General features: G+C 43.0%; 1 protein-coding gene and 1 long non-coding RNA gene across 7 annotated transcripts in view; one reads left to right on the top strand and one right to left on the bottom strand.

Annotated features, from left to right (window-relative positions):
• Positions 1–10,789, bottom strand: part of LOC108535171 (uncharacterized) — a 56,834-nt gene that overhangs the window by 16,855 nt on the left and 29,190 nt on the right. The window lies entirely within an intron of this gene.
• Positions 230–10,789, top strand: part of CWF19L1 (CWF19 like cell cycle control factor 1) — a 36,146-nt gene continuing 25,586 nt past the window's right edge. The window contains exons 1-4 of one of the 6 annotated variants that reach the window (XM_017880810.1): positions 230–393; positions 6,454–6,538; positions 7,452–7,530; positions 8,299–8,400. In XM_017880810.1, the coding sequence (XP_017736299.1) occupies positions 371–393; positions 6,454–6,538; positions 7,452–7,530; positions 8,299–8,400 (289 nt within the window). In that variant the 5' untranslated portion in view covers positions 230–370. Of the gene's footprint in view, positions 394–966; positions 1,133–3,215; positions 3,294–6,453; positions 6,539–7,451; positions 7,531–8,298; positions 8,401–10,789 lie in introns of those variants that run through there. The other 5 variants (XM_017880818.1, XM_017880800.1, XM_017880831.1 and 2 more) reach the window with 5 other exon arrangements.

Below are 10,789 nucleotides of genomic sequence, written 5' to 3'. Positions count from 1 at the left end.
TTTTGAGACGGAGTCTCGCTCTGTCGCCCAGGCTGGAGTGCAGTGGCCGGATCTCAGCTCACTGCAAGCTCCGCCTCCCGGGTCCACGCCATTCTCCTGCCTCAGCCTCCCGAGTAGCTGGGACTACAGGCGCCGCCATCTCGCCCGGCTAATTTTTTGTATTTTTTTAAGTGGAGACGGGGTTTCACTGTGTTAGCCAGGATGGTCTCGACCTCCTGACCTTGTGATCCGCCCGCCTCGGCCTCCCAAAGTGCTGGGATTACAGGCTTGAGCCACCGCGCCCGGCCTGCACTTTACTTTCAAATGATCCAGTGAGAATGGAAAAGTTTGGGCACTTTGAGAGAAAGAGAACACAAGCAAATTTGGCAACATGCTGAGACTTACTGAATCAAGGTAATAGCCATTATTCAACTTTTTTTTTTTTTTTTTTTAAATTTGAGACGGAGTTTCGCTCTTGTCCAGGCTGGAGTGCAATGGCGCGATCTTGACTCACTGCAACCTCTGCCTCCCAGGTTCAGACAATTCTCCACCATGCCCGGCTAATTTTTGTATTTTTAGTAGAGACGGAGTTTCACCATGTTGCCCAGGCTGGTCTTGAACGCCTGACCGCAAGTGATCCGCCCGCCTCAGCCTCCCAAAGTGCTGGGATTATAGACATTAGCCGCCCCGCCTTTTAACTTTTAACTTTTTAACTTTTTGATAGGTTAAAACTTACAAAAAACGTGGATAGAGGGGGTCTGTCTTGCCCACTACACCGATATGGTTAGGTCAGGTCAGGTTAGGTTAGGTTAGAACCCGACATTCTGCTCTGTACTTCCTAGCCATTCACTCGCTTCAAGTGCTCTGAAATGTAATTTAAAAAATTATAATTGGAATTCTTTTGGTCACTTCCTCTTTCTCTCTTCACTCCTCCCCTTTCCTCCTGATTCTTCCTTGAGGCGCAGCCACCTGAGAGAGGCTTCTGTCCCTCGGCGGTCTCCGTAAGTAAGTGAACCGTTATTGGCTGGAGGGAGCTGACGTCTGATTGTTGCGCGGTCACATTTTTCCGAGGAGCGCAGATTCGCATTCCCAATTTTAGGTGGCAGTCCCAACTCATACTATTCGGACAGATGGCACAGAAACCGCTGCGCCTGTGAGTGACCGTGAATGGAAGCCTCTCTCTTTCTGTCTCTTTCGTGTGTGTAGGTGTCGACACGGGTGGGAGTCTTTCCCGTGACAGGAAGGGAGAAGGAAAAGGCGGAGAGACACGGGGCTGCTGGGGAGCTTAGGTGATGTCTTTTCCTGGCCGAGGCTGGCCTCTTTTCCTGACTTTTTTCGCTTCTGAGGGAGTTTTTCTTGGCGACGCTCGTTGGGAGAGGCGGAACCTCCCAGAGTTAGGCCTCCTCCATCTTAGGGGGCAGTCTTGGCCTCTGACACATCCTTTCCCCTTCGTTTTTCCTGTCCCCATATATTTAGTCACCAAATACTCTTAGCCATTGGGCCCACTGATGGGCCCTGGGCAGTGGTGGACAGAGTAGATAGGGACCCTTCCCTGGCGCACTTCTTTTTGCGGGGAGGAGGGGCGCGGGTGGTGGCTTCATTCAGCAAGTATTTATTGAAGAATTGCAGGTGTGCTGGACGGTGTGCTAGGTGTTGCAACAGATGGAGTTCCTGCTTTAACCAAGCCTATAGTCTAGAGGGACAGGCACTAAAGAATCCAGATAATGGGCCGGACGCTGTGGCTGAGGCAGGAGAATCGCTTGAACCCGGGAGGCGGAGGTTGTAGTGAGCCGAGATCGCGCCACTGCACTCCAACCTGGGCGACAAAAGATACTCCATCTCAAAACAAAGAAAAACCAAACCAACCAAACAAACAAACAAAACAAATAATGGCCGGACGCGGTGGCTTATGCCTGTAATCCTAGCACTTTGGGAGGCTGAGGTGGGCGGATCACTTGAGGTCAGGAGTTCGAGACCAGCCTGGCCAATGTGGTGACACCCTGTCTGTTCTAATACACACAAAAAATTAGCCAGGCGTGGTGGCGCGTGCCTGTAATCCCAGCTGCTCAGGAGGCTTGAGGCAGGAGAATCGCTTGAACCCAGAGGCTGAGGTTGCACAGTGAGCCGACATTGCACCACTGCACTCAGCCTGGGTAACAGAGCGAGACTCAGTCTAAAAAAAAAAAAAAAAAGGAATTCAGATAAATGTGAAGTTACCATAGTGAGAGGGCCAGGCGCAGTGGCTCACGCCTGTAATCCCAGCGACTCTGGAGGCCGAGGCAGGAGGATTGCTTGAGTCGCGGAATTCAAGACCAGCCTGGGCAGTATAGCAAGGCCCGGTCTCTACAAAAAAATACAGAAAAAAAAAATTAGCTGGGCGTAGCGGTCCCAGCTAATTGGGAGGCTGAAGCGGGAGGACCACCTGAGCCTGGGGAGGTCGAGGCTGCAGTGAGCTGTGATCATGCTGCTGCTCTCCAGGCTGGGTGACAGTTTGAAACCTTGTCTCAAAAAAAAAAAAAAAAAAAAAAATTGCAATAGTGGTAAATTTTGGGAAGAAAAGATTCATGGTTCTGGGAGAGTGCATAAGAGGCATGTTTGGCTTAATGGTAGGAGTCAAGAAGGCTTCCCGAGAAAGTTAGGATTGAGCCTTGGGAAATAGAGTAATCCATTGCTTAACAGCAGAGTTATGTTCTGAGAAATGAGTTGTTAGGCGATTTCATCATTGTGCGAACATCTTTGGTGTACTTACAGAGACCTAGATGGTATGGCTTCCTATACACCTAGGCTAAATGGTGTAGGGCCTGTTGCTCCTAGGCTACAAAGCTGTACATCATGTTACTGTACTGAATACTGTAGGCAATTGTAACACAACGGTAAGTATTTTTGTATTTAAATATAGAAAGGGTACAGTGAAAATACCTGTCCGGGTGCGGTGGCTTACACCTGTAATCCCAACGCTTTGGGAGGCCGAGGTGGGTGGATCACCAGAGGTCAGAAGTTTAAGACCAGCCTGGCCAACACGGTGAAACCCTGTATCTACTAAACATACAAAAATTAGCCGGGCATGGTGGCGGGCACCTGTAATCCCAGCTACTCAAGAGGTTGAGCCAGGAGAATGGCTTGAGCCTGAGAGGCGGAGGTTGCAGTGAGCTGAGATCACGCCACTGCACTCCAGCCTGGGCCACAGAGTGAGACTCTGTCTCAAAAGAAAAAAAGAAAATACTGTATACAGGGAAAAAAAAGGGTATACTCGTGTAGGACACTTATCATGAATGGAGTTTGCAGAACTGAACGTTTCTCTGAGTTAGTAAGAGGTGAGTGAATGTATTACTTTACACTATTGTAGACTTTATGAATACTGTACACTTCACCTATATTAAATTTATAAAAACACTATTTGTTTTCAACAATAAACTTTAGTTTACTGTAACTTTTACTTTATAAACTTTAAGTTTTTTTTGACTTTTTGATTTGTTATAACACAGCTAAGATGCAAAACACATTGTACAGCTGTACAGAAATATTTTCTTTATATCCTTATTCTACAAGCTTCTATTATTATTTTTTCTTTTTACCCTTTAAACTTTGTGTTTTTTTTGGAGACAGGGTCTCACTGTCGCCCAGGCTGGAGTGCAATTGTGCAGTAACGGCTCACTGCAACCTCAACCTCCTGGGCTCAAGTGATTCTCCCACCTCAGCCTCCTGAGTAGCTGGGACTACAGGCACAAGCCACTACACCTAGCTAATTTCTGTATTTTTTGTAGAGAGGGGGTTTTGCTATGTTACCCAGGCTGGTCTTGAACTCCTGGGCTCAAGTTATCCTCCTGCCTCAGCCTCCCAAAGTGCTGGGATTACAGACATCAGCCACTGTGCCTGGCTTTAAACTTTTTTTGTTGCAAACTAAGACACACACACACATGAGTCTAGGCCTGCACAGGGTCAGGATCATCAGTATCACTGCTGTTCACCTCCATATCTTGTCCCACTGGAAAGGCTTCAGTAGTAATAACATGCATGAAGCTGTCATCTCCTATGATAACAGTGCCCTGTGGAATGCTTCCTGAAGGACCTGCCTGAGGCGTTTTTACAGTTAACTTTTTTTTTTTTTAAATACGTAGGAGTATACTCTGCAAAATAACAGTAAAGAGCATACCATACTAAATTTTTTTTTTTTTTTTTTTTTTTGAGACGTAGTCTCACTCTTGCCCAGACTGGAGTGCAGTGGCGCAATCTCGGCTCATTGCAAGTTCTGCCTCCCGGGTTCACGCCATTCTCCTGCCTCCCTCCTGAGTAGCTGGACTACAGGCGCCCGCCACCACGCCTGGCTAATTTTTTGTATTTTTAGTAGAGACAAGGTTTCACCGTGTTAACCAGGATGGTCTCGATCTCCTGACCTCGTGATGCGCCCACCTCGGCCTCCCAAAGTGCTGGGATTACAGGCGTGAGCCACCGCACCTGGCAATAGCATACTAAATATTATATATATACGAGTAACATAGTTGTTTATTATCATTATCAAATATTGTATACTGTACATAACTGTATGTGCTACACTTTTTATAACCACCGGCCCAGTAGGTGTTTATACCAGCATTACCACAAACAAATGAGTAATATATTGCACTGTAATGTTACAAATGGCTAGACATCACTAGGTGATAGGAATTTTTCAGTTCCATTATAATCTTATGGGACCACCATCATATATGTGGTCCCTTGTTGACCGAAACATTGTTATGTGCACATAACTGTATTTTTGTCTTTAACCTAAAAGGGTTATTGAAATGCTTAAGAATGCCTTGGCATGATCAAATTTTCATTTTGGAAAACAGTTCTGTTTGCAATGTGGAGAACAAATCAGAGCCAAAGTAGAGAACAGTTGGGATTAGGTGGAGTGATGACAGAGGAAAAGTTTAGGGATTAAAGTTTATTAAGGAAGTAAAATCAACAAGGCTTGTGATGGTTTAATTGTGAGTGAAAAGGAGTTGGCCCTGTTGGGTCATAGATTTCTATCTTTGTTCAGTGAGATAGAGAACACTGGAAAAGGGCCCAGATGAGGAGATGAGGCACCTCATGATGTATAAACTGGGCAGTGGATCGCCCAGAAACAATGATAATTCCATGTGACAACTGCTGTGATGGAAGAAATGCAGGATCCTATGGGAACACTAGAAATTGGTAACTGGCCGGGCACGGTGGCTCACGCCTGTAATCCCAGCACTTTGGGAGGCCGAGGCTGGCGGATCACGAGGTCAGGAGATTGAGACCATCCTGGCTANAAAAAAAAAAAAAAAAAAAAAAAAGAAAACTTGCAGAAAGCATTAGAAAGATGACAGGTCAAGGCCTGTGGAAAGCTGTGGTTCTGTAGGCAGTGGGAAACCTCTTAATGTTTTGAGAAAAGGACATTAAGCTGACGACTTTATGTAGGATGGATAGGAAGAAGAGAAGGCATTAGAGGAAACATAAGTGTATTTTCTGCTTGGAATCTAACACTAGATTCATTGTATTTTTCTCTGATTCTTCCTCTGCCATAAGAAGGGGGTGGGGTGGAGTGGAGTGGAGGTTGCAGTGAGCCAAGGTCGTGCCACTGCACGTTAGCCTGGGTGACAGAGTGAGACCCTGTCTCAAAAAAAAAAAGAAAAAAGTTTGGCGAGGTGGACAATAAAAGCACGCCAGAAAGACACACTCACAAAACAATTAAATTTTAATATTTCAAGATGAATTAAAAGACATTAAGAAAATGATATAAGCCATGGAAAAACCATATAAATCAGAATTAGAAAAACTCAGAAATGAGATGATAGTAAAAGTCCCTTCATAACCTAGGGCCAGTTTACCTTACTGATGTCAGCTCTTGCCATTTTCTACTTCCTGCCCCATAACACCTGTACCTCCTGTTATAGCACTTTTCTTACAAATTTATAACGATTAGAGTGTTTTCCTTTCCCTGATTATAAACTCTTTGAGTCTTAAACTGAGTCTTCCTCCACCTTGTACTGCTAACATGTTCATAGTATACTTGGCATATTGTACTTAGCGTATTGTAGCTGTCCAGAGTCTGTTTATCAAATGAATGAAGCCCTGTACTAAGATAGGAGGAGTCAAAATAAAAAGGATAGAATGAATGTGAGATGTCTGGAAAAAGGGATTGATGGGACTTGGTGACTGGATGGGATATTTTTGACTCTTGTTGAGCGTGTCAGCCATAGACATGTCCACAAAACTTAGGAATGAGGAGAAGAAGCTGGCTCAATCGTGGAGTAAATGATAAGCTAAATTTTAGATATCGCGAGTGGGAGGTGTTGGTGAGACCCTCAGTGGATCTGCCCAGTGGTTTATATGCCCTGAACCTTGCAAGGTAACTACAGAGAGACTAGATCATGTATCTATCTAATCCAAAAGACTAGTATATACCAAATCTGGCAGGCCCATTTGTTTCCTGAATTGCTATAATGTTTATCTGTTTGTTTGCAGCTTGGCTTGTGGAGATGTTGAAGGAAAGTTTGATATTTTGTTCAATAGAGTTCGAGCAATTCAGAAGAAAAGTGGAAACTTTGATGTAAGATGTTTGTTTTTACTGAATTTAATTTTACCTTTGTAGTCACACGTAAAAATAAAGTTTGCACTCCTTTAGGTCTTGATTGAACATATACCATTTTTGTTAAATTGAGTTCCCTTCATGAGCATAGGAACTTAGTAGCTACTGAGTGGTTAGGGGAGGGAGACCTATTTACTATTTACTATTGATCTTTATATTTTTTGACTTTGAATCTTGTTACTTTATCACTGTACAAAAAACTGAAAACAGACTAGCAACACTTCCCTAAGTGATTCTGACCCCTGGGTTTGGGAAGCACAGATCTATTTCATGAATGTGGTGAGGATTAAGTCAGGTAACATATATACCAATGCATCACAGGCTTAAAAGCTCTATATGAATGTTGTGTATGGTTGCCAACTGGACTGTAAACTCTTAAGAGCACAGAAGAGAGTATTCCAAGTATGAGGATAATTTGTTCATTGGGTTAAAGGTTGAGTAAAGACAACAGTCAGGAAATGTGTTTTTTATGCCCCGTATTTCTCAGAGTTTCTAATATTTTAAGTTTTTTTTTTGTTTGTTTCACATGGGGATCTTTAGAGATCTATTTCTATGTGACTGTATATTCCAGGGAAGGATATGTGGAGAGAGCCATGAGTGTCAGAGTGGGACTGGGAATTTGAGGAGTCTTTGAATTCTAACATCTTTTAAAAGTTTAGTTCCTTGACTGTAACATGAATTTGACAGCCAAAAGCCAAAACTTAATAATTCATAGAATTAACAGTTGCTGCTAAAGAATTGTATATTGAAATCTGCAAATTAATTAAGAATACACTGATTTGAAACTATTGAATAACTAGTTAAATATTACTATCAATTATGTACTGTTTGATATTTTAAAATCTCATATATCTGTTTAAAAAACTCATTTTAGCTGCTGTTGTGTGTAGGAAATTTCTTTGGCTCCACCCCAGATGCTGAATGGGAGGAGTATAAGACTGGCATCAAGAAAGGTATAGAAATTATTTTTATTTAACATACGATTTCTAATAAAATTTCAAGGGCCACAGTTCCTGCTGAGTTGTTTTTCATTATTTAGGAATTTAAGAATAATTTTCAGTATTTAAGAATTTAAGTTGTTTTTCATTATTGAGACTATCCCGGTGAGGCGGAGCTTGCAGTGAGCTGAGATCCGGCCACCGCACTCCAGCCTGGGCAACAGAGCGAGACTCTGTCTCAAAAAAAAAAAAAAAAAAAAAAAAAAGAAAAAAAAAAAAAGAGACTATCCCGGTGCGGTGGCTTACGCCTGTAATCCCTGCACTTTGGGTGGCTGAGGCAGGCGGATCACCTGAGGTCAGGAGTTCGAGACCAGCCTGGCCAACATGGTGAAACCCTGTGTCTACTAAAAATACAAAAATTAGCAGGGCATGGTGGCGCATGTCTGTAATCCCAGCTTCTCGGGAGACTGAGGCAGGAGAATCACTTGAACCGGGAGGCAGAGATTGCAATGAGCCGAGATTGCGCCACTGCACTTCAGCTTGGGCGACAGAGCAAGGCTCTGTCTCAGAAAACAAAACAAAACAAAAAATAGTCAAGCTACAAGGTTGGGTGTAGTATATCCTTAGTGGATAGCAGTTCCACATTTAGGATTGCTAAATATGGGGAATGTGAATGCATGGACGTTTACTTTTGCTGTAAATATTTTTTCTATAGAGAGGCATATCTCAAGTTCTAAAGCAGATCTGGTAACTATATGGTGTCATGTCTGTTTTCCACACTAGCTCCTATTCAGACATATGTGCTTGGTGCCAATAACCAGGAAACAGTAAAATATTTCCAGGATGCTGATGGATGTGAATTAGCTGAAAACATTACTTATCTGGGTAAGCTGATACTTGTTACATTTGTGTGTGTGTGTGTGTGTGTGTGTGTTTTTTGAGACGGAGTCTTGCTCTGTCACCCAGACTGGAGTGCAGTGGCGCAATCTTGGCTCACTGTAACCTCTGCCTCCCAGGTTCAAGTGATTCTCCTGCCTCAGCCTCCTGAGTAGCTTGGATTACAGGCGTGTGCTACCATACCTGGCTAATTTTTTATAGTTTTAGTAGAGACGGGGTTTCACCGTGTTAGCCAGGATCATCTTGATCTCCTGACCTCGTGATCTGCTTGCCTTGGCCTCCCAAAGTGCTGGGGTTAGAGGCGTGAGCCACCGTGCCTGGCCGATATTTGTTGTATTTGTAATGAACATAATATAGTGTTCTCAGGAATTAGTGTCCCAGGAAATTTTTGGCTAGATTTTTCAGTGATTACAGCCTGAGATAATGGGGTTTGGAGGGTTTTTTTCCCAAAGTCTGTATATGTGCTGCTATGCCTTTAGGACAATACCCTTAGGACAGTGGCATTTTTCCTTTATTATTTCTACCACTTAGCCCCAATCTCGTTATGTTCCCACAACCCAGTACACACTTGTTTAGCCAACTAGAGGGATAAACTCCTTGTCTACAGTATATGGGATACTTAAGGTATAAATTATGTTCACACAAAGGAAATTTCATGTATGTGGCCTTACCATACAATCTTGCTGGATATATACAGCTTACTTGTTAATTAGGCTCCCAACTATTTACTGCTCTAGGTTTCACTCTAAGGTTTTGGCAACTCACATTTTTAGTGCTGTTCTTTGGGGATTTTTTACTTTTTTTTACTCTCCTTTTTCTGGTTCCAGGTACACTCTTCAGTTCCAGCTTAAAGTTGTTTCCTCCACAGTCCTCTGTATTGCTTTTAGTGACTCTTTCAATGTCTGGCCATTTTCAAAAGCACTGTCAAATTTTGCTTTTGTTTCCCCCCCACCTGCTGGCAGTCTGCTGCCTCTTAGATCATTCAACTCCTTTTTTTTCTTTTTTTTTTTTGAGATAATGTCTCGCTCTGTTGCTCAGGCTGGAGTGCAGTGGCGTGATCTCAGCTCACTGCAACCTCCAACTTCCTGGTTCAAGTGATTCTCCTGCCTCAGCCTCCCGAGTAGCTGGGATTATAGGCATGCGCTACCACACCCAGCTAATTTTTATGTTTTTGGTAGAGACAGGATTTCAGCATGTTGGCCAGGATGGTCTTGATCTCCTGACCTCGTGATCCGCCCGCTTCAGCCTCCCAAAGTGTTGGGATTACAGGCATGAGCCACTGTGCCCGGCTTTTTTTTTTTTTTTAATTGACTCTACTATTCTTCACATTTCCTCTTTATTGGTCTTATTTCTCTAGAAAGCTTCTTCATTTTCTTTGCTGTAAATGTCTTCTCTCTCCTTCCCCATCATAGTTCATCTTGGCCTTTAGTCTCTGTTTGGCTATGGCCCTCCTGTTACCAGTCTTATTTTGTTCTAATCCTATGGGACTTCTTTAAGCAAAAATTGAAGGAAGGACTTTATTTGTTTTGTTGTTTTAATATGGAACTCTTCATGAATTTGCATGTCATCCTTGTGCAGGTGCCGTGCTAATATTATCTTTATCTTTCCAGTTTTAGTATATATGCTGCTGAAGTGAGCACTGTTTATTTTTAACTACACATGTCAGATACACATTTTGAAATTCTGTTGTTGTATATTTTAACATGGGTCTGACATGCAGTTCTTGGTGTAATCTGTAGATTTGGATTAAGGGCATTACTATAGATATTTGGCAGCCATTTTACTATATGAATTTAGTGTCAGGAGTGTAAAGAGCAGCTGAGGTACTTGGGTTACTTCTGTGAAATAGATTTTTTGGATCCAGTAGGAGGATCAAGCAAAGAACTTGGTAGTGAACATGTGATAGTGAGCTTGAAGTACTGGTAAGACATCCAACATATAGTTGGAAGTGAGCGTTATTATTATTATTTTTTTTGAGATGGAGTTTTGCTCTTGTTGCCCAGGTTGGATTGCAATGGTGTAGTCTCAGCTCACTGCAACCTCTGCCTCCTGGATTCAAGCGATTCTTCTGCCTCAGCCTCCTGAATAGCTGGGGTTGCAGGTGTGTGCCACCATGGCCGGCTAATTCTGTGTTTTTTAGTAGAGACAGGCTTTCACCATGTTGGTCAGGCTGGTCTCGAAATCAAGGAATAAATACAGTCAGAAGGGAAGCAGGTAGATGATAGTACCTTGGTGGGTGGGGATGGTATATCTTCATCTTGGGGGTAGGAACAAAGACATAAAAGTGCTTAGAGGACTGTTCAAGAGGTAAAGATATTGTCAACTTCAAGGAATCTAAGTGAAGATAACATAGTTTCAGGAGAACATTGGCAAATAT

This window comes from Rhinopithecus bieti, unplaced genomic scaffold, assembly GCF_001698545.2.
Source record: "Rhinopithecus bieti isolate Rb0 unplaced genomic scaffold, ASM169854v2 scaffold_425, whole genome shotgun sequence".
NCBI lineage: Eukaryota > Metazoa > Chordata > Mammalia > Primates > Cercopithecidae > Rhinopithecus > Rhinopithecus bieti.
The sequence above is the reverse complement of the archived record's forward strand: the minus strand, read 5'-3'. Positions and strand labels throughout refer to the sequence as shown.